General features: G+C 43.9%; 1 protein-coding gene across 2 annotated transcripts in view; it reads left to right on the top strand.

The window, feature by feature from the left end:
- The window catches only part of LOC11175713 (uncharacterized), a 140244-nt gene that overhangs the window by 78726 nt on the left and 37448 nt on the right, over window positions 1-24070 (top strand). For both annotated transcript variants that reach the window (XM_061643084.1, XM_061643083.1), the window contains exon 5: window positions 651-2101. In XM_061643084.1, the coding sequence (XP_061499068.1) occupies window positions 651-2101 (1451 nt within the window). The remainder of the gene's footprint in view (window positions 1-650; window positions 2102-24070) is intronic.

Here is a 24070-nt window from a genome sequence, read left to right as displayed (position 1 = left end):
CTTATTAATTCCTATGAATACGATTTACTGCCATTATTTCATGTCAAGTGCATGGGTATGAACAGTACGCATTTCGCTGGAATATGGTTTCGTTCGATATTTAATTAATTTGCCGTCTGCTACTGAAAGGTAAATTAAACAAGCAATCAGGTTAATGAGAATTGGTTTGGCAAAATTTGGATGCTTGATACATTAAAATTTTATTTTGAAGTATTTAGTTAAAATATTATTCAAACAATTCAGTCTATTTGCGTTTGTTTTATTCTTTTTGCCCCAACGATGAAAATGATCATTGAATTGTTGGGAGAAATACTTCAACGACAAGCTTTTCGAGTGACGCTCGCGCACTCGGATATAAACTTTTGGCAAAGAATTCCGGACGGTATTTGGAATGTTTTGGCCGATTTCGCTTTATTGCATTCACGCTCTTTATTACTATCCTTAGACGCCTTTTCGCTGCGTTTTGCCCGTCCTTTCCCCGCACTAGCTGGCATTTGGCCTCCGGAGCTGGAGCTGCTACATCGAAAGCGAACCATTTTCTTTTAAAGAGCGTCTATCGAACCTTCGACGCGCACCCACATTTCCGAATAAAAATACCAGCGTATTAAACATGGTGCACTATCTCATCGCACGCTTTTGCTTCTTCGCAGATACGGAAGATGGAGGTCGCCAGTCCGGATTTTACGAGTCGCTGGAAGAGTTAAACTACGCCCTCAAGACGCTCATAATATCGGACTCGTTTCAAGCGCAACGAAACAACCGGAACGCAACCGCCACTGGTACCGCCGCCGACCTCGGTCTCCCCTTGGCCGATGGGTCAATTTCCCAATCCGGTACGATGGAATGTAAGGACCAATTTGGTGCATCGCTGGAAAAGGGCCAGCAGAGGCAAGGCTGCTACAAGGCGGGTAGTGAAAATCTCGACGCACCCAAGCATTTTCAGCAGCATAAGCAGCAGGTAGAGCAACCGGTGGAGCAGGCCACGGTGGAGGAGGATGATGATCTAATTAAGCAGCGGAAGCTGAGCGATTGGTATTACATCAAGACAGCGCCTTCCAAGAAACCGTCCAGCCCGTTCGAGCGTCGACGGGCCAACGGAAGCCGCGTAGCGCATGAGGCAGCACGCCGGGCGGGACGCATTCCACCGACACTGACGCCCCGGGCTTCAAATCCGGACCTGGTCGGCGTGGGTGCTGACAGTAAGCATCCTTTGCCGGGAGTAATCGCACCGGCAAGAACGGTCCCGGGTGATGAGCTGGGTGATCGTAAATTTCCCTCGCCCGTTCCACGACCGCGTCGGTTGCCGCCGGCCCTACCGGCAGACACACAGCTAAGTTGGGAGCAGGATGGTCGTTGGCGTCAACAGTATCCCGGTGCGGTTACCAAATCGGCTTCCTCGTCCAGCGTCAACATGGGACTGCGGGGGCATCTCCATTCGCTGGGCGCTGCTGCGTCTGCTCGAGGCCCCGGTGCTGCCACTCGACTGCACTCCAACTCGGACCTGCAGCAGGCGGGAACGCGCAAAGCCATTGCTCCGGCACTGCTGCAGGACGATTCGCTCGGCAGTCTCGAGGACAGTTCGTTGGCACCGTACGACGCAGCCGACGATCGGGAGCGATTTTCGCCCTACTTTCGACGACGCAATCCGCACCAGCACGCACCACAATGGTTTCCGCCGCCACCGCCACCGCCTTACCACTATCCGCACCAGCACCAGCAGCAGTTTGGCCATCCGGCTCAGCAACGGAATATTTATGAGAACTTTCCCGCATCGGCCAATCAGCACGCGTCAATGGCAGGGCACGTGAACAATCGGGCAGCAGAAGCGTCTGAAGTGTCCACCCCAACAGCCCGACCCCGGACGACCACCCACTCTACCGCACCGGCCTCCAACGTTCACCTTAACCTCAACAACCGTCCCGCACCGGCCCTGTACGGCATCGAGGAGAACGAAGTGTTCCAGTACAAAGTGCCGCTCGCGTCAACCGGCAGTGACAAGCGACCGCTGCCCCGGCCACCAATCGACACCGACTCGGACGAGGAGTCGCCCGGCCACCCCGGACAGCAAGCGCCGGCGGAGAAAAAGAGCTCTCTAACGCGGGTAAGTACGCGAGCTTAGTACTTCCCACTAGCGATCGCCAGCGCATCTCAGTGTGTTGTTGGTGACAGTTTTCCGATTGCGAAGGGGCGAAAATGTTTGTGGCCATCGGTTGTGGCCGCTTTTCTGCTTTCTTTCGATTCGCATACCATCACTTTGAATTCAATATTCATTATGTAGTGGCACAAGAGTTCGCCAGCAGTTCTTTGCATCGCCGCTGTGTATTGGAAGAGGCAAACGAAATGTTTGCGAAGAACAGAAAACAATGCAAACAATGCGTCCCGTGGTTTGAAGGGCGAAGGAAACCAAACGGCTGTGCACTTTTGTTGGCTCATTTTGAATAATTATTCGTCTCGATCTAGATTGCATTTCCATCGTGCACGTTCGTGCTGCTGCATTAAAATGGCGCAAAATATTTTACGGCATAAAGAACGTGTTATAAATAGGGAATGATTTATATTCTTTGTTTCTTTCTATTAAGCTCCTTGAAAAGCTTACTTTGGGTCAAGCGACGCATAAAGTATAGTCGCATAGTAAGAGAGAGTGTGTTTTGTAAATAACTTGAACTTTTCTGGATCTACCTTACATCAACTTCTTATCGATTACAAGAACCTCAGCGGTATAAAAATTCCAAATGTTCCTCGATAATGATACTTTTGTACAAGTTATTTACTCGTTATCGAGTTATCGAATGACGGCCTGTGGGCCTACGAGGAAGCAGTTTAAGATGATCGCTGCAAAATAAACGAAATATCATTGTTTTGTATGTCCAGGAAGAGCTCGTTATACAGATGTTAATACTTATGTAATACTTGTCTTTTTGCCCAAAACATCATTTCATCTTCCAGCAGATCTAGAAAACTTACTTACTTATCCGGCGCTACAACCGCTTTGCGGTCTTGGCCTGCCTCAGGAGTGTCCGAAACCGCTCACAGTCTCGCGCCTTCGTCTGCAAGTCCGTTATCCCGGCCTTAATGGCGGACGCCTCCACGCCATCTTGCCACCTCAGTTTGGGCCTACCACGCCTCTTCTGTCCTTGTGGACGGCCTAAAAGACTTTACGAGCTGGGTCGTCCGTTTCCACGCGTACAACATGGTCAGCCCACCGGAGCCTGGCGAGCTTGATACGCTGCACGACAGTGAGGTCGCCGTACATCTCGTATAGCTCGTCATTATAGCGGTTCCTTCATTGCCCTCCAACACATAGGGGGCTAAGTATCTTTCTGAGCATCTTTTTCTCGAACGCGGCTAAGAGGGTTTCGTCAGATTTGGACAGTGTACACGTCTCAGAGGCGTATGTGAGTACCGGAACTATATAGGTACTATATAGTCCCAGCTTCGTCCGTCGCGACAGGTTCTTTGAGGTGAATTGATTTTTCAGGCTGTAGAATGACCGGTTGGCAGCCAGCATCCTTGCGCGCAACTCAGCTTCCATGCTGTTGTCGTTACTGACCTTTGACCCCAGATAGGTGAATTCTGGGACGACTTCAAAGGTGCGTTCACCAATCCGTACATCACGCCTACGTAGATTCGGATTATTTATTGGTAGGCCCGCTGATGTTGCCACCATCAGTTTGGTCTTTGCCTCGTTTATCTGCAATCCGAGGCTCTCTGCCGCTTGCTCGATACCTTGGTAGGCTTCTGCTACAATGATGTCTATATCATCAGCGTATGCCAGGATCTGGTTTGACTTATAGAAGATGGTTCCCGTAGTTTTCACCTCGCAGATCTAGAAAAGCATGCAAAAAAACATTCATCAATATAGCACACACTTGTGCAACACGCAAGTATACGACCTTTCTCTTCCTCGTCAGATATGTTCGGTATGCGAAAAACTTATTATAATAAGTACTCATTATGAGGAGTTCCATGGTATAATCATTGCGTATAAGAGCTGCAGAAAGCAGTGAACTATAATCGCTATAATATAATCGAAAAACTATAAAAAAAAATGGGGTTTAATGTTCTACCTTCGATGTTTATCAATTCCTCTTCAGTTTTTGTCACAAAATTGTTGGAGTAGATAAGGTTTTTTTTAAGGTCGATGCAACCGGTCTAAGCAGACGCAGCGATGTAGCGACTTTTCCCTCATTTTATGTTCATTTTCAGCTTCCATTGGTACTTTAAGTCACTCGGGGTCATCGGCCATTCGAAACCGGACTTTCTGTCGATACTATAATTATTGTCTAATAGTGCCAAGATGTTGCAGATATCGGAACGCACTTATCCGACGTCCACAAACTGCCATTCAGGGTGTCCGTTTTCATCATGACGTGGTACCGTTCTTTGATCGCGAATGCTTTTGGATGGAGTTGCTTAACTTGTTACGGTTAGCAGTACGACTGATAGAGGTGTCAAATGTTGTCTTCTGGCTCATGGAGTACTATTATGGGAAGTTTAGTTTAATTGCACGAAACGAAACGAAAGTTAGTGAGTTAAATTAGATAAATCCATGAACAATCTACCATTTTCGCCAATATATTTTTAAAGCAAACGTAAGACTTGAAATGAAATTTAAATCACTATTCAATAATATTCAAATTATCATCTGACTAACTGTATCATCTACCAACATAAATCAACAAGTGTCATTCTAACTGGGTAGTATTAACAATAGTTGAGGACCAAATTTGGAAAGGTTCGGCTATTTCCGTCAAGCTTGATTAAAGTCTCAATTCCGTAATAAATTGCAATCGATATGTTCGGTGTGGTTTTTTCGGAGCACAATATATGAAATAGCATAAGGTTGGAGCGTCAACATGCGACCTCTATTCGTTTGGCTCTATCACGAACAGAGCAAAAAGAACGTAAGGGGCCAATATGAAATTGGCAAATTTGGTATCACTGTTCCGTGCTGGAACTAGCAAAAGCTATAAAACATCCAAGGTTCATAAGGCAGTGCCTACAGTCCAGGCTTTACTTTTTTTCATTTTCGGAAGACCGCAAAACGATAGGGTCAAAAGATGCTTCACACTGGAAGCATCGGTCGGGGGAGTCGACTTTCGGACGAACATATAGCAGTTGCCCAACGAAGTGGTATCAGAAGGTATGCTACTGTGCTGTACCCCGGTTGGTGCTTCGGGTGAGAATGGCTCCTGATGACGTGCAGGAGAAAGCCACTCTTTTGAGCTTGTCCACCGTGAGCTTTGCTGCAAACAAATTGAAATGAAAGCGTTCCCGCAAATGAGGGTTACAGTAAATGGGAAGGGCAAATGGCGCACCAGTATCAATCCCGCAGAGGGCCCTCTCAAGGCTTCGAGAGCGGGATGAATGAAAGGAGTTAAAAAGAAAATAAAGTGGCACGGAAACTGTAAACGAGGAGCAAATGGGAAGCAAAGGCACGATTCGATACGGTGGAAGATATGCGAACCAAACGAAAGCGTTCGTCCGTCTTCTAGGAGGCGCCCGTTGTCCAATACGAATAGCAACAGCAAAGCAACAGCTGGGTACCGGGGACAGATACACTCCGAGTTTTACCTAGACCTTTGACTTTTGCCTCATCGCATCGAGCTAGAGCTGGGACTGTGTATATGTGTGTGGGTGTGTTTGACTGTGAGGATTGCCATTGATGACCAGAAGAACACATCTCAAGCCCCAACCGAGCACGTCCGGTTCGACGTGAGTTTAGAAGGATGTAGAAAACCACACAACCGCTCCAAAAACGGCAGCCACATTGCGAGCTATAGAACGTGGTGAAGATATATCCATGCACCGATGTCTTGCCATTGCTGACTGGGAATGGTGTCAAGCCTGGACCAAGAATACGGACTCGAATCGGAGCGAAGCGATATGCCGTTTCGAATTAAACAAAAAGAGTCCCCGAGGAACGTTTTGGAGGCCGCCCTTTGAAAAAGTTCGGCGTGTGATGCTGTGGCCGGGGGGGGGGAGGTGGGGGGGGGGGGCTCGAAAACAGAATTTATTTATGGTTGCCACCATAGCAGCAGCTTTCGTGTTTCAGAACGTCGTTTTTGCGAGTGCTTTGTGGGGAAATTTGTATCACATTGTGGTACAGCCTTATTCGTTTGCGTTGTTGACATTTTTGCACAATAATTGGAAGAGTTTTGAGTGGATCTGGAACAGAAGGTTATTCTTTGAAATAAATTGGTGAAGTTGGTTGTAATAGATGTTATAAATTATCTTTGGTATAGTAGGATTTTTGTGGAAGTAATACAATACCTCTTCTAGTTTAAAAGTTTAAAAATGAAATACAAAGTGCAGTGGTTGAAATTCTGAGGAATGTAACGAAACTTTTTGTCCTAAATTATTTATTACAAATCAAATAATCAATTCGTGCAATGGAAGTCTCTAAATATTCGTTCTGCTATATTAAATATGATTCGACGGTATCGTTTAATTTATTTTGACCTTTTTTATACTTTTAAAAAAATGAAATCCTCTGCTTCAGGATGCATATTCAACATGGGCATGAAGTATTTTAGCGGATGTCAAACCCCATATAATGTTACTGGTTGGAATCGCAAGCACCTCTAAAACTTTATCGACGAAAATCTTTTCCTTAAACTTATTTCGCTAGTCTTTAATGCTCATTGTTTGGGTTGGTACTGTGGTGCAGTCGTCAACTCGCAGGATTGTCCTGCCCCGCCAATGGTTCAAGCCCATATGGACCAAGGACTGACTGTCCTGCTATGAGTACACCGACCAGTCACATACAGCCAACCTTTGTAGAGGCTTAAGCAGGCCTGGACCGACTAAGTTTGCTAATCCAAATGAATGTTAGGTTAGTTGTATTTGATTATTTTTAGCTACAAATACGGTAATTAGTTACTTATTAACCGGGATTGAGCATCAAAAGAGTATGATCTGATCAAACTGATAACAAATTTGAAGTTAAATAAAAATGCGCTCTTATGAGTTGTGTTTTCATTGCAATGGATTAAACCTGTAGCTAAGCAGTTTTTTACGTGAAATCCTAGATATGTATTTCACCTAAATGCTTTTTATGTGTGAAAACATATAATTTGAAAAACATTTTCCCCGAGATGACCGCAAAACAAAAGGTAACTGCCAAAAAGCATGAAGGTGAAACGTTGCGCAGTAAAACGAGCTTTAATTAAGTACGCTTTTAGAAAGCCTGTTTTATCATCATCTTGCATCAAGGTTCACTTTTTAAATAAAGCTCTTCCCTTATGATGACAACCCAGCTACCAATGGGGGGAAAAAGTATGCCGCTTTATTATGATGACCGTGCACGTCACGCGCGGGAAGCAGAAGCATTTTAAAATTTAATTGTAATTGCACAAAGCGCCCCAACCCGAGTGTTTCGAGTCGAGTGCGTTTGTCGGGACCGGCCGGTATTGATCGGCCGCACTTGATGAACTTTTCGGGTGCGTCGCGCATAATCGTTAAGACAACAGAGATACCATCGTAAAAGGAATTTACGAGCGTAAAATGCAAGATTGTAAGGGACGCACGCTTTGTGTCTGCTGCATACTACTGCGAAGCGAGCTTTACGATGATGCTTAATGATTTCGGTAGTGGTGCTGGTTTATGTGGGTCATGTTTTTCGTTTTTTTGCACACTCAGCTGAATGGTGTTATTTTTGGGGACGCATTTTGGAGATGTAATTAGACGGATGTAATTTTGGGGATTGTATCAAAGCGAATACTGTGGGGGAAACAATAGATGTTTGAGCTTTTGTTTGCGAAGATTGTGAAGCTTTTTTTAAAGGTTTTATTGCATTCCAAAGTGTAGTTTTAATGAAGAAGCAATTGAGTACGTTTTTGGCATGATCTGTATCTTAAACCGAAATTGTGTATCTTAAACCGAACGTTTGTGGGGTAATGTAATACATTGCTAGTTAAAAAATAAATCCAAATAAAATCAGATAAAGTGATTTGCACAAGTTGTTGATCCAGCATTTGTACCCATCTCGTCCGGAAAAGTTTCGTTATGCTATCTAAACACACCGTACAAACTGGCTTTAGCTTTTGAAGAAAAACCTCGCACATGAACGTTATTTGTAGGAATCGTCAACCACTCACAAAGAGCTGCTGCTTTGACGAAGGTAAAGTTTGCTCGAAAAGGAGCGATAAAATTCCTCCCGTGTTCTTTATTTAACACTAACTTTCCTTCGACTTTCCTCGCCGTCTCGCGACGCTCCTTAGACAAACGGGCCGGCGCGCGCGCCCTGTATTTGAAACTAATTTAACTCTGCTCTCGCTGATTATGCAGCCAGGATGCAGCGCTGCTGCACTGCTGGTTCCCGCGGGTTTACAATGTAAAGAAGCTCCCTTCCGGCACACAGCACAGTGCCCAGTGAACGCGACGGTGTGCAAACTTTCCTCCGAAAAGTCATTAAAGCGGAGTGGCGAAGGTGTTGCTCCTTTACTTGGCTTATTTGTACCTGTGACGTATTTGCGAGGTTTGGGAAGGTTGAAGTTACCGCTCACAGCACACTACATGCGGCGCTGTTGGTGGGAGTCGCGAGCGTTAAGGTGTTTGCATTTACGTCGATTTATTTGCACTTGACACCGTTTGAAGTTGTGGAACGGCCCGGGTGGTGGTGGTGGTAGTGGTGGTGATAGGTGGACATTGCGTGGGGAGAATCGTTTACTCTCGGCTCCATCCTTGACGAACGTGCGCATTGGGTCGAGCACGTCCGAACGAAGAGGCAGGCGGCTGCCATTCAATTATGAGAATTTATATTAAAATTTTCATTACCACTCTCTGTGCAAGCAAATTTATTCTAACGGTCGATACTGTCCAGGTCTGGAGATACATTTGAAGGGGTGTGGAGGGAGAGAGAGGGATAGAGATAGAGGAATGTAATAACAGAAGGTTTTCCTAGGTCACCATTGTGCTTCATACACACAAAATAATACAGACGTCGTACTGTTTTCTAAAACAACGTCATTCACTAGCAAGGATACTGTGTTTTTGTCGATATGGTTCAATTATTATCTTCTCTTGCCAATTAGAATATGTCGCTTTCGATATTTTTGCAGGTGCGTTGGAGAGACGTGTGGGATCTGTTATCGAGCAAAAGGGTGCTGCCTTTAGCAATGATTGCGCAGAAAAGTCTGCACCAGATCATGTACGTGGAAGCGATTTAATTAAGCACTGCCGGTTGTGGCAGTTGAATTGTAGGCAATGAAAGGAAAATACCAACATATGATTGGGAAAGAAGGGAAACAAAACACGTCACTGGGTCAATGTACAATGTGTTTTCCTTTGGCCAAAATGGATCCTGCACGTAGTAGTTTGCTCAAGATCTTGTGTTTACTATCATCGCCCATAGCAGTAGCACGGCACCTCCTCGCTTCGGTACAATTTTCAATCACACTAAGCAAAGCATAGAAATGGAAGCATTTTTCTGCCTCCACACCCTCCCCCCCCCCCCCCCCCACCCAAGCCCATTTGCTCTGCACTGGCTCGAAAAGTAAATACGGGACAGAGGGCAGATTAACAAAGTTTTAAATCGATTATTCCACCAGCTTGACACCTTGCTGTTGCCTGCTTGCTTGCTGCGTGCAACGATCGGGCGCTGGTCTTTGTCTTTGTGCAAAAGGTGGTCGGATTCAGCAGTTCAGCATCCTTTCCTTTTGGTGTCGGCAACCCGGCGGGTGTAAAATTTGTAGCAAGAAATCCTGCGCCATGTAGCGCAAAGCATCGACATTTCGTCGGGCGAGTGTAATTGAATTTATGATTTTCCTGCTCCACCCCACTACTCGACGCGGTGTTCATGGAAGTGCCTCCCCTGCCAACAGAACTGACATTCGCTCCGGTCTTTCACTCTGTCCAACAAACCATCCGAACCTGTCAGAGTGAAAAAGCTGATCGGGTTTGGCTCACCATAACAGCAAGCTGCTGCAGGAGCTGCCGGGGAAATGAATTTTGTCTTTCCCACTATCCGTTCTGTGTGAATTCAAGCAATTTCAAACTCATTTGTGTAACCCCTTCACTATAGATATTGAGCATTATGCTTTGGGTTGGATCTGCTAAAAACTAGCACTCACATGTAGGTTGCGTAATTAAACTCATTTAACTTGAAAAACGCTTGCAAAAAGCAGGAACATACACAGGATTTTTCTAAAGAAATGTAGAAATAGACCACCAAACTCAATTGACAGCCATGTATTGCGATTTTTTTCGTCCTAGAACCGCCCAATAACGTTCCTCTATCAATCCAGAATCTGTCATCGAAAAGAAGAATATTCTGGTAATACCGATTGCTTGGGAATTTCGTTCCCAAAAAAAGACAAAACAAAAATCGACGATATTGGTATTGAAAGCAGTTTAGGTGAAAACTTTTTCCAATTTCCAAGTTACGACGGGATTAAACTGGGCAGAGCAAACGACCTATAAATCTAGAAAATGAAAACAGCACATTTACCGCCGCATCAGTTCAATACAAGCATCGCGTAAGTCATGGTATGAATCGTTTCGAATGATTTGTTCCGTTTTCTTTTTGCTGATTTATTTAGTCTCCAGCTGTACGGCGCTAAATTAAAAGGGCACACAATTTGGGAGGGCAAAAAGGCAACATCAGGATGAGCAATGTCGGAGATGGATTGGATATAAATTAACTATCATTACTCAGCGAGAAGTTTGCCCTTGGGCGTCTGAGGACAAATGTTCTTTTTTCTTCGATTATGTTGTTTGTCTATTTACGGTGTTTGTGTCGGTATAATAGCATTAAAATCCATTTGTTGATCATAAAAGACGTCCCACTGTCCCAACGGGACAAGCAACACTTGCAACCAATCATCATCAATCGGTGTAAGTGTTTTTCGTGGCTAAATATAACTAAACTTTAAACACCCTCATCACTCGGGAGTGGAATGGAACGAAAATTAGCTCTGTGTGTGTGTGTCTGTATGTTCGTTCAATCGAATTGTGGATCAATTTCGCTACCGAAATTCTCCCACCACCCAGCACAGTAGTAATGGAGGAAATTAATGCAATCAACAGTTTCAACACGTTCGCAAATTTCGAAATTTCTTTCACCCATACACCCATTCCCACACCGATTCTCGGTTCATTGGCAGTTGGGAAAAGGCAGCAGCCCCAAGTACAGCAACACGGTCACTTTTAATGGTACAGCTGGAAGTGTAGTGTAGGGAATGTACAACAGAGCGAGTTGGGTAAAATCAGCTAAAAGTGGGAGTGGGAAAGTGTGCAAGTGAGAGTGAGTATTTCCCCCCCCCCCCCCCCCCCCCCTATCAAATGGCAAACTTTTCAAAACTTTTTGCTTGCATCGTGAAAAATAAATAAAATGTTTTGAAACCGTTTGAAGTTTTCCGTTTTCGTTCGTGTTGCTGTAAACCTTGCTAAGGAGGAGAGGGAAGCGTAGTAAGTAAAGTGTAAATTTGGAAGCGCTTTTGATGGAAAAGCACAAAAAGGAATGCTGTTTTCTTTGGCTTTTCATTTTTGATGATGGTTTGATGAAACCACCCAAAACATAGATTGAAGAATTTGTGTTTTTATTGAAAAGTGAACTATTATTTGCTTTTATCAGGTGAGCTTTTACGTCGAGAGTTAGAACGAACATGTATAATACTTTTTCCCTTTTGATTGTCGCAAAGGTAACAGATTTTATTTTATTCTAAAAAGCTATTAAGATTCACAAGCGAACTTAACTAAAAAATATGAATGCACTGAGCATAACACACCCGAACAGAACACAGAACTAAGACGCCCTAAATGGGGAACGAACCACCCTTTATTATCCGTTTGCGCCTGTGTTCAAGCTCAAGCAAGCATAAAAACACTCAAAATAGGGGAAAAAACGAGTAAAAAAATCTTTCCCTTTCTTTCAACTCCAACAACACGTCGTACCTTTATCGCTTAGATAGAAAATGTACGTTTTTTGCTCCCTCCCCCTTCCCACCCAACTACTCCGGCCGTTGCTTTTTTCGGCCATTGCCCACGACAATTTCGGGCACAAGAAAAAGTAAAAGTTACCAACGGTATCATTGCTATGGGAGCTGTTCTTGCACCGTTTCCTTTTCCCTTTTCCGTGCGCTATAACGCTTGCGAATTGCAATAAAAGCGCATTATGTTTAATACACCACCTCACGTCAAGAGTGAAAGTGTGTGTCCGCCCATTTCACCATGGAAAGGGGGGGGGGAGCGAGGACATTTTGTGCTTTGTGCAGCCCTCCTTCCTTTGGGTTGGTGGCGGGTGGATGACTTGCAACTAATGCTGTGTTGTCCTGTACCACCGAGCCTGCCTTAAGATCGTTTACTTTTATCGCTTCCACCCGCAGCAGCACTGCCGCACAGTGTGGGTGGGGGTGGAACCGTTTGATGCTCGCCCTTTGATGATGGCGCACTGTAGGACATACTTCAGTGGCGTACCGGGATGGTGGCCAATGGTTGGTAAACGATCTGGTCGCATTCGTACCGCAAAGCTGCTCATCGTTTGTGGCATTCTTCTTGTGGAACAACCCGGTCCCGTCACCGGCTGCAAAGGGGACGCACAGCAAACGCTGGATGGTTGCACGAACCAAGTAAGATGCCTTACGGCCCCCCGCCCCAAAGTCTTTGTAGTGACGCACCGGCAACAAGCTTTCTTTAGTGCACTCTCTCTCTCTCCCTCAAGAATGTTCGTTACGCAACATGCTTTCGATGCGCTACGGAGACATGAAAGTTGTGCAAACAAAGTCCTGCTGGGGGTCGTGCATTGGGCGATGGCTTGCGAATAAATACATTCCCTAGCCGGGTGGCAAGTGCATTAAACTCACAGACCGAGTGAATGTGTATGTGTGTGTGAGAGAGAGATTCCCTGCTACACAGGGGTAGTTCATGCGAATTCACACAGAAGACCTTGCGAATAGGAAAGATCCAACATTTTTCCCATAACCCTAAGAAGGGTGTGGACAAGTACCAGCTTCGTTCGCGAGTGAGGGGGTGCTGCCGGGGAACCCAATTTCTTAACCCTCACAAAGGATTTCCTAACGCAAGGATAACTTTCCGACATTCGGCGCTGTTTTGGTTCAGCTGTTTCACGGCGATGTAGCGTCGGACGACAACCGCGAAACACGAACCACCCTTTGCGCTCGTCCGCGCTTGTGGTCTGGCGGGCGTAATAACCTCACCCAGGGTACGGCAACGATCGCGGCACACCATAAAGAAAGGAGAAGAATTCAAAAAGACAAAAAAAAGCTTATGGCGGCAAAGTTTACTCATCCTCCAAAAAAGTTCACCCATACACACGATACAGAGACATCGAACCCGTATTTTTCGCTTCGATTACTCCCGATGTGTGTGCGCACGTGTGAGTGTGATGTATGTATGGGAGGAAAAGAAGGGGACGTGAAAATAGGGTAATTTTCCATTTGTGCGACTATCGCTTTCGCTGCGTGGAGAGTCGATGGGGACGCCTGGTGGCAGCGCAGAGCAGAGCGAGGCACACAACACCAAAACACAGGCCAGCGAGTAGGCGAAAATCTATCTTTAGATGCTGCAAGTTCAGCTTTCATACAATCACAACAAAGAGCAATTGCGCGAACCGACTTCTCTCCCAAAACGTGGAGCGCCAGTGAGTGTCCACGCGATGGTGAATGTGCCAGTTGTGTACGAGAAGGAGCGGCCCAGCAGTTCATCGGTTCATGCGATTTTGGGTGAGAAGGGCACCAGTGTGTGTTACACGTACCGTGTAACTCTGGTGCTAGATCGAGGATGCATTCTCCCTTTTTTGCCCTACCGGAATCGGGTCGGTCGGGTTGGCTCGGGTTGGGAAAGGCTGGCACTGATGAGCCCATCTGTACGACATGTTACGCACCAGAAGTCAACGCCCTGTGCACCCGGTGAGTCGGAGTGCCGTGCGGTGCATAATTCGATCGGATGGGACCAGCGAACACCAGGGGCTAGACCGTTTCGTTTAAGAGTGGGTTAAATTGGGAATTAGTTTTAATTATTCTGCTTCCTTGGCGTGGTGCAGGCGAACATGCACGAGAAGTGCTTGACGGGTACTTTAAATTAGATGAAAAAATATGGTAAAATTATTTTACAGTTAAATTTAATAGCTTCAAATGCTATTTTAGTGCAAAAAGTAATTGTAAAGATTCCTTTCTCGCTTGTTTCAATTGTTTCCTCGTCCATTATTCTCCAGTTGCCAGTAGTGAACAAAAAAAAACGGTAATAAGCACAAAAACTCTTTTTCGATGCATAGCTTTAAGATAACAACCTTTCCTGTGTCGTAAAAACGATCCTCGCCCTTACCCGATTCCATTTCCGAAGGCACGGGCACTGGTTGCATGCTGGTCACAAAAAAAAGGCTCGCCTCCCCCAGTAACTCACAGATATACGCCGCACCAGCCGAGAAGATGCTCTCTCAAAGCGCAAAGAGTGTTCTGGAGCGCCAAAGTCTGCGGGAGCAGAATCGCAGCCCGCAATCGGCTGATTATAAAACATCACTGCCAAAAGTCAAGCCCCACTCAGTATCGCGTTGTCTGTGGTTCGGTAAGGGCTGCGTCCAGTTCGGTCCGTCAGCCAGCGAAGCGTTCCTGCCGTTTGGTTCTGCTCCCATTATCCTTGAGTGTATGTATGGTCCTTTAGTGTACGATCGGGAAATCGGTTGAGTACCGGCTGGGAGTGTGGATGCTGTGCAGAGCTCACTGAGAGTGAGAGAAGCAGAGAGAGACGGCCTCAGCACAATTTTTCGATCGAAAAAATTCGATCGATCCGGCTGTCATTTTAGTGTCATTTGACACTCATTTCGCCGCCAAGGTGTTCATTTTACTGGTCTTTTTGAAAACTGGTATACCATGACACTCACGAGCAAAATGAACTATGCTACAAAAATTCGATCGTTCCGCTTTGTATGGCGAAAAATCCGCAACTCATTGAGCTGCGGAAATTTTCGAATATCAGAAAAATGCCATAAATCAAGGTTAATGGTTTTGAAAAACGTTATGTAAAAGCAAGTTGGTAATTGTTCTGATTCTTTTTCAATATTTTGGGTGATAAAAAATCAATTATTAAATATTAAAAAAAATGGTTTGCCTACACTAAGTACTGAACTCGATGGGAATCGACTTCATGCAGGAGTATGAAAGAAATAGTTATACTGTCAGTTTTACGTGAGCGCCTATCGAATTTTTTCGATCGAAAAATGGTGCTGAGTCCGAGAGAGAGAGTGGAACAAGCAAATGGAAGCTTTCGCTAATGGTGAGCGTGAGAAAGGGGCGTAAATGAAAGTGAGAATGATTCGGCGGACACTTTCTCCCCTGTCAACCAGTGTGTATGTGTGAGTGTGCGTCTGGAGCGTGCTTTGTGTTGTCGAATGTATGAGCTGTGCCTACTGTGAGCTGATCCGACACACCAAGCCACACCATTGATTCGCACACAAACACACGCCTAGCAGTGGTGTGTCTAGAAGCCACTCCGTGGCTCACATCATTTAACCTTCTCACTTGAAGAAGGAGTGTCTCATCGTTATCACATTTCTCGCTCGCTCATTCAAAGCACCGTGGGCGCAGGGAAGCGGGAAAGCGCTTTTTACTGGTGAGATAAAGTGTATTGTGCATTTGATAGGTTCGAGAAAGCAGAACTCACACCAGCAGGTGGCCCACAGCATCACAGGTTTGGGTAATGTGACTCGGAAGTCGTCCTCGCAATCAGTGCCTGCCAGACTCGCGGCTTTGCAGTTTAACACTCAACGCTCGGTGTGTTCCGCTCGAAAAGGTTTACGAAAAAAAGGAAAAGAAACCCGTTCCCTGTGCTACCTTGGAAGCCGGTTCTGGTGGGTGATTTCATATGGTACGGGTTCAATCTGTTGGACGTGTGGATGTGCAAAAAGGCGTTCAATTTTAATAAGTGGATACTCGTGTACCGTGGGGTGCGATTTACATTCTCGGAGCACTTTATTATCTACACAATTGTGGCAAGGAAGTTGCCTGTGTAGCTTTTGTTTGCTTAGGTGATTGTGCAATTAAGATGCTCCGGTTAAAGCTGGTATAGAAAAGCAAATACTCAGTATGTTTGTGTGTTTCACAACCATATTGTTTGTGGAAAATGGAAGAGCGACAAGAAACGATACATTTCAAAGTGTAAAACCGTCCATATGCAATTAAGCTTTTGCAGTTGATGGCGAAAAAAATGCCACATTGTGTCCTATTGTGTTAGTAACACTGTGTGTAGGAAAAGTTGGAAGCTTAACAAAACGGCGGAAATTATCATAAATGTACGATGTTTTATGTACAGTGGAAGTGTGGTTGGTGTTAGAGAAAGCCGCTGCTTGTGAATATATGTGAAATTTGTGTGTGGTTTTGTGAATACATTTAATTGAATTAAGAATAATCAGTTTTAATACAGCTCAAACGTAGCTAAAATGTGTATAATGTGTGTAACATTTAGTGTGCAGAGTTTGGCAGTGTTGCTAAATGATGGTGCATTGCGTTTCAATTATTTTCTTGTTCCTTTTTTACGTCAATTTAATCATTTTTCCTTTTTCATTTACCTTCATTAACCATTTATTCTTTAGGTCATTATGCAATGTATAATTAACGCAACAAAAGAGTTCGCCGAAAAAAATCCTTTTGCTGATCGTTCGATGCAATGCAACACAGCAACAACCATCCACAGTTGGAATGGGTTTAATTTATGTTAAGTCCTTTATCCCAGCCAATCATTCCCTGGCACGGAACGGCAGAAAATGTGTAATAATACCAAAGCTCACTATAAAAGCGTGCTCCATACATGCTCATAAACATCAAAGTGCATTTCGTTCAATGCAATTTTTGGTTTACTCTAACTTTTTGAGTAACAATCGCTGCATATCGAAGGTTTTATAGAGTAGCCTTAGAGTATATCTAATTATTCTATCTGGGATAAAGTCCTGTTCTTCAGTACTAAATAAGATACATTCGTTGTGGTACTAGGTTCTATTTTTTCTATTATATATCTATACAACTTTCTAAAAGGTGTGGAACTGTCTAATGTCACTGCAAATGTAAAGTTTTATTCTTTGAATTTGATGAACCATCACTAATTTGTATTGTGATTTGTATAGGTGGGGCAACTTTTTAATTATTTTGCATTACTTGAATTTTGATTATGTGGTTTAAACTAAGCTACATATTATTTAAACAAGCTACATATTTTTTGTCACTCTTATGTTCCTCAAATGCGGAACCTCAAATACTGAAATGAGTGGCCCTTACGAGGATGATTCACCTGAACCAAAACATGTTTTACATACCACTCGGTTACAAACTGACAGCACCGACAAAGCATCGTGTAAACATCATGTCATAGATTTGTTCGGTCGTGACCCACCCTCAAAACAAGTAAAGGCACACACAGTCAGAGCGACCACAATCATTGTTAATGGATTACAGCCAGAAAAGGTTGCCAGCTTAGTTCCCAGTAGTCTCATAAAAACGAACCGCTGAGAGAGCAATAAAAGTTCATAATTTCTACATCCTTGTATGGTGAAGAGTGGCTACACTCGCCTAACAACTTTTTCCTGAGGTCATTTAGAATGGTGCGCATACCTGTTGCCTACATACATCCTCCGAAAAGGATGTACTTTTGCTCGAAAATGGCAATTTATTCTCATTAAAACCTTTTGTATCAAATTGATTTTTGACTTTTTATGTGCATTATTGTGCCAAGTACACTTCTCAATTTATATACTTTTACATACACATCGATTTAGAATTCTAAAGTAAAAGGATGATGGACTAACGTATGTTTTATTATGGGCTTAAGGCTTAAGACACATTAATGCGGTTAAATATAAAGATAGATATGTTTTATTTCAAATTACTTTAAAATTTAAGTATTAAAATCAACTAGAAGATTGAAAGAGAGTAAAACTCATCATAAATACAAAAACGAATCCAAAATCCGGTCGTAAAGGCAATAAATAAAGCGTAAACCTTCACAGCCCTAAAGGTGTCGTTGGTTTTTCTCATTTGCACCGAGAAATATACAGCCAATCTACGCGACAGGCCACTGCTGATATGAAAAAGCTTGTTAGCTTGCTGCCTGTTAGCTGCCAATACTTCATGCTTGGTCGTACATTAGGTCGATGTTTTACACAAAAAATGTCCCTTCGATCGATCAAGATCAAAGCCATCGGATAAAGTCGCTTAGTTAGCATTGTAATACCTCCGCTCGTCGTATGGGTAAATGTTCGGCGTAAAGAGTGACAAAAAACGTCCTGACACCTTTATGCTCACACCTTCTGGTATGCTGTTGGCAGTGGGGAAAAAAAGGTTGAAAGAACATCAAAGGTAAAATTTCCATAGAAGTGTGCTACCAAATGAGCTAAAGAAACCTTAGTCACGATGGTGAAGTGCCGGCAGTAAAGCCGGTACCATAAGAGGGGATTAAAGTTACCAAGTACATGCCATAAATCGTACTTATTTGGTTTAATTTTGAACACATTACCATGAAAGTCAAATGAAGTGGTCGTACATTACAGGTCGGTGTTTAACACAAAATTAATACGACACATTCGACTCACCCACCCGACCCACCCATCCATCCCGCCTACGGAACCGCGCACTTTACCATAACTTATTCGCGCCGCATTGTCGTTGGACGGCACGGTGTTATTTTATTAATTTGTCAACGGTTTCCGACCACTTTTTCGCTTTTCTATCGTTTTTCGCCAAATGGCACCATTTCAAAGGAGAAGCGTGTGGTAGAGTAGCTAAAAAGTATAAAAAAAAACAACTCCGTAATAGATTAGTCCTCACATATACAAGCCGTGTCGTGTCGTGTCTTGTTGTGTGCGTGTGTGTGCAGATTAAATTAAATTCCTAACGCCGCGAACAAAATATTATGAGCGGTGGATGAACAGCGTTCCCGGCAGCCCTGGTCACGTTTGCCAATGTTGGGCGAAGCGTGTTGCATCTTGTCTAAACCGAACAAGGTGACGCTAAAATAGCATCCAAACAAAGAAGAAGAAAAAACCCCGAGCTTCCTAGGTGGCGTCCGTTTTTTTCGATGGGGCGGAGGAAAACTTGTTCTTTTCCGCTTTTCCTCCCGACCAGTGTCCCAGTCTGAAGAGTTTTGAAAATGTTATACCGGCAAGCTTTGTTTCGCAGCAGCTGGAAGAGTGTGTGTGTGTGTGAGTGTGTGTATGTGAAGACTAAAGAGAAAGATCATGAAAAATCTGCATCAAGCCATCGTGCGAAACTTATCATCGATCGTAGTAAATCACGTTAGAAGAAAGCAACACTTTCTAGGAATGTGCAGCTGTAGTTGTGCACAGACTGGATAAGTAGACCGAAACCTCCCGGTAACTATCATTTATAAAGCTAGATAAACACACCCGTTGCACTGAGGCATGCGAAGCCGTTCTCATTTCCAGTGTGAAGCATCAACGGGAAGATGATGAAAGAGCGTGCCTCAAGACACTGAGAGGAACACTTGCCCGGCGGCGGCGGCGGCGGCGTGGTAACATTTTATGCAAATATGTGCTTATTAAACGTATGAGCAACAGTGTTTCGCACGTCGTTTCGCACACACACATTCACAAGGGATAGCATGGCTGTGGTGGTGGTGCTCGGTTTTTATTTGACTGAAACACTGGGAGCTTGTGGTGCCTTTCATTTTTGGCTGTGTGCTATTTTCACTGCGCAATCATCACTCCAGCGAAAGGTTCCCCCGAAAAACGCCCGTTGGAAAGAAGCAGGCGCTGGCCAATTTTGCGGTGGTGTTGCAAAGCATTGCGGTTATCGTGGGTGAAAATGTGATTAGGTTTGAAAATATGCGCCCTTCGCTTTCCTTTGCTTATGCGGTGCAGATCGTGTGTGGTGGATGAGAGGGTGGATTTGGGTTGTTGGTATGCAACTTTGCGCCCAATTCAGCCTCGTGTGAGTGTAGGTACCTAAAGGCACTACGGAATTATGTGGCGAATGGATGAGGAAGTGTTAGATTAAGATTAAAATGTTTTCACACCAGTCCCGAAAAGCTAATTTTTGTACGGAATTTATAGGAAAAAAGGCAGCACTGAAGGCGGGAGAAAGGTAGAGGAAATTCAAGGGAATAAAACATATTTATTTAGGCAGTGTTTTCCGTAGCAGTAAGACTCACCGCAAAACATACTATGAGCCAATAGGATTAACATCGGCCGGCCGTAGATAAAGTGCTCAGCATCGTATATAGTCGTTACTTTTATAACTTTATTTTCCATTCCAATCGGAGCTACTTCAGTTGTTAACGTTGCGTACAAGGCAAAAAATAAACACTTTGGCCATAATTAAATGATAAATTCTTATGATATGAACGAATAATGTTTAGTAATGGAACTGTGTTAATGTTTCTGAACAGCTTAATGTATTTTTATTTGGAAATATCTTCGTTCAATCTTTTTGATAGCAAGGAAAGACCTAAAGCACATGCTAATATAATTATAGCACGAGATGCAATCCGAAAATAATCTTTAATCCCCAACTTGGTTTGATTTACTTCATTTACAAATAGAGTTTATCAGTGAAAAAACGATTCCAAGTATTTCCCAATACGAAGTTGCTACGAATTAATAGAAAAAATGCTGAGAAATTGATTAAATCTGCAACCAGCAGCAGCATAGCACATAGAGTGATTACATCCAGGAACAGATTTACGCAACCACAGCTCAAACATGGAAGGGCGTTCCTACCAAAACGGAAAATTATCGGATGCCAGACTGACTGGTTTCATATCCAGAAAGAAGAGATCCTTAATGCTTGTGCCACGTTCACACACACGCTCACGTTCAGTACTGCATACGATCAACTTACCGAGCTGTACCGGGTTGTGATGTTCATCTTACCGTGAAAGCATTTCCTTGTACCTTACTTTCACGACGAAACTTGTGTGCCTGTACCACTCGTCAAAGGATTGTACCGTCCGGGGGATTTTCATCTACCAGCTCCACCACTGTATGTGCCTTGAGTGTAGATGGGAACAGTGGGCAGAAGCGAAACACGTGCGAGCGCAAGCATTCCGCACACAAGGCGCAAATCTACCATGCGTGCCCATCTCGGAAGCATTCATCAAAAATTGATATTGCACACGGTTTGTTTGCTATCCGGATGATGGTGGTGGTGGCGGTGGTAAACTGCTGAGAGCCTGACCGGGGAAAGCGACCGTACGCTTGCCGAGTGCTTGTTTGAATTTCAATCGAACACAACCATCATTATTCTCCACCTTCCACCCGGGGAAGGTGGAAATGTATGGCCAATTTCCGCGAAAACCTGACGGAAAGGCACGAACGAAGCAACAACCAAGCAAAAAGAAAAAGAAGAAGCGTTCACAACAACGGAAGCTTCGTAAACAATTGCAAATAAACTTTGGTGAGAGGGATTTTCCGTGAAAGCAATCGGACAAAGTTGATAGTGCGGCGATGGGTAGTGCGATGCAATCCTTCTTTACTACTTTTGCGCAACTTTTGCGCAGCGGTGAGGATAAAAATGCCAGTATTATGATCCAGCTTTTCTTTGTTGAAAGCATATTGGAAACATTTCTCACACAAAGCACACGTTTCCGTTGTGTGGTGCTGGTGCTCACAGTGTGTGTATCGATTGTAATGTAATATAGGTACACTGGAGCACTAGCTGGTACTAGCTTTTACTATAAAAAAAGCTCTATGGACAGTCGTTATTGCAATGTACTTAATATTCGGATGAATGATACATAAACACAGTGGATGTATGATTTTCTTTTAATGAAATTACATGTTTTTTTGCATAATTTTCCATATTTTTCATACCATTATCACACCAATTATTATGGAACTACAGCTATAGAGTCGTGAAATAATTATATAGATATACTTTTTTGCAAATCTTAAACAGTATTTCTAACATCTTTTTGGAGGTTAATCTAGCTTTGGTATGCGCGATATTTTATATATTAAAAAAAGTATATTTTTTCTGCAAATTTAAAACAATCAATTTGATAATTCAAAAAAAAAAAGCTCATCCCGCATGTGGCTCGTTCTCGTGTGCAGTGCAAACAGTCGAGCATGGAATCATCATACCAGAATGAGTGGTTGAGCTATTTTTAGCAATGAAACGTGAAACGAGAGCTTCGCAGAATAATGAAAGGAGCAAACAGCAGCACACTCTAAAGCTGTGCTTTTATTTTTGAAACAATGTTTGATATGCGTTTGTCATATGTGTAGGTTGTGCGTTTCCGAAAAACGTTACACCCTATACATAATCGATCATTGATTAAAAGCAATGTATCTGGCTATAGGACTATTTTTACATGTTTCAGCATAATAATGTTGTCGTTTAAAATATTATTTTCCTATAAAAATAGATGTTGAATAACGTTTTAACGTAATCAATCTAGATCAAGCAGTCAATGTTGCTCTGTTTCGTTTTACATTTATGCAATTTTATAGTATCAGTAACTGTTTTATGACAATAGTAAGGATTGATTTAAAATTTATGTTTTCTTCAACACACACAAAACGATTGTTTTGCAGAAAAATGCAGTTAAAAGCAAAACTATTCATTATCAAATGACTGCTTCAACCTCCTAACGATGAAGAACAATAGATTGAGTTGCGCTCACATGAGCTAGTAATTGATTTACCAAATTAAGCAGCAGTCAATCAGCGTATAGGACGAACCTATCATTCGAACATGCCATAAAGTCGAGCAAGTCATCTTTATCCTCAAAACAACGAAAATTATTCAACATTAATTATCTGTACAGCGTAGTGCAATTGAGCACGGTGCTATTTGTCCCACAAAAGGTACTTATCCTATCCGTTCCGTCCCACTCGGTATTAGCGGTCGGCTATCCTCGAGCGGCCCATCGACGCCTTTGTTTGATTTCAATTATCTAATTATTGGTTCACCATTTCGCCCGAAAAGCTTTCAGCAGAATATTGGCAGTCATCTCTCTCTCTCTCTCTCTTTATCTACCTCTCTGCTGTTCTACCGCCCAGATGGGGACAGATCGAGCACACGAGTTAGACGAAATTGTATGCAAACAAAGAGCCCACGGCAGCGTTCTCCGGAGAGAAAAGGTCCCTAGGAAACGGGCGACAGTCATTACTCCCCCCTTTGCGTCCATCCGGTCCTCTTCGCAATCAATTGGCAGTCAGCTTCGATCCGAGAGCTGTCCATCCACAATACAGTGTGTGTTGGTCAGGATATTGTTTGGTTCGGTAATAAATTTGGTGTATTTATTGAACTCCAGTCTGCAGGTCCCGGTATGCGATATGCGGGCGTGCTGAACAGCTTCACAGCAAGGCTTCCGCAGCAAGCACATTTGAGAGTAGCACACAATGGGTGGGTCAAAGTGGCGGTGGGGGGCGGAACGAGTTTGGCACGAGTATGTTTTCGCACGAGGTAAATAAAAACGGAAATGAAACGCATCTCGACAGCCGCCGGCCGGGTCAGGCCGTAACAAAAAGAAAAGGGAGCGAGCAAAAAGGGAAAAAGTTTCCAAATGAGTGCGCCTAGCTTTCCACCGCATTTCCACCCGGTGACAGTGCCAGAAACCGTTCCGAGAACCTTGCAGAAGTTCCAGACAAAGGGTTTTGTTGATTTCGCATCTCTGCTGCGAAAGCACTGCGACGACGACAACGACAACGACGACGGTACGACGTTAAGCACTTAGATGTCGCAGCAAGATGTAGAGCAAGACTCGTCGTAGCACCGTTGTCTAATCTGTGGCGGTGACAAAGAAAAACCAAACAGAAAGTTAAGAAGCTCAGCAGTAGGGGGAACAAACTGGTTTCACGGGAAACGAGCGGGTCTTCAATAAAACGGGAATTTCTTTGAAATAAAAGCGAGCAAAGGAAGGTAAAAGAAAGGAGATGGATAGAAATAAAAAGAAAATCCATGCAATCCATGAAGCAAACATCCGGCCGGGCGTCGGGTTCAATCCGAACCCGGCCGATCCGCTTGCGCTCGTGTGAAAACAAGTGGCAGTGGCATTAAATTATGCAACAGCTTCCCAACACCGTCGATGTGATGCGCTGGTTTTGTACGCACGTTTTGTAGACTCGTAGACTCGCAGCTGTGCTGTCGATGGGGTTTGCTGTCTT

Source organism: Anopheles gambiae, chromosome 2, assembly GCF_943734735.2.
Source record: "Anopheles gambiae chromosome 2, idAnoGambNW_F1_1, whole genome shotgun sequence".
NCBI classification, from domain to species: Eukaryota; Metazoa; Arthropoda; class Insecta; order Diptera; family Culicidae; genus Anopheles; species Anopheles gambiae.
Note: the sequence above shows the minus strand (reverse complement) of the source record. Positions and strands in the feature narration are given on the sequence as shown.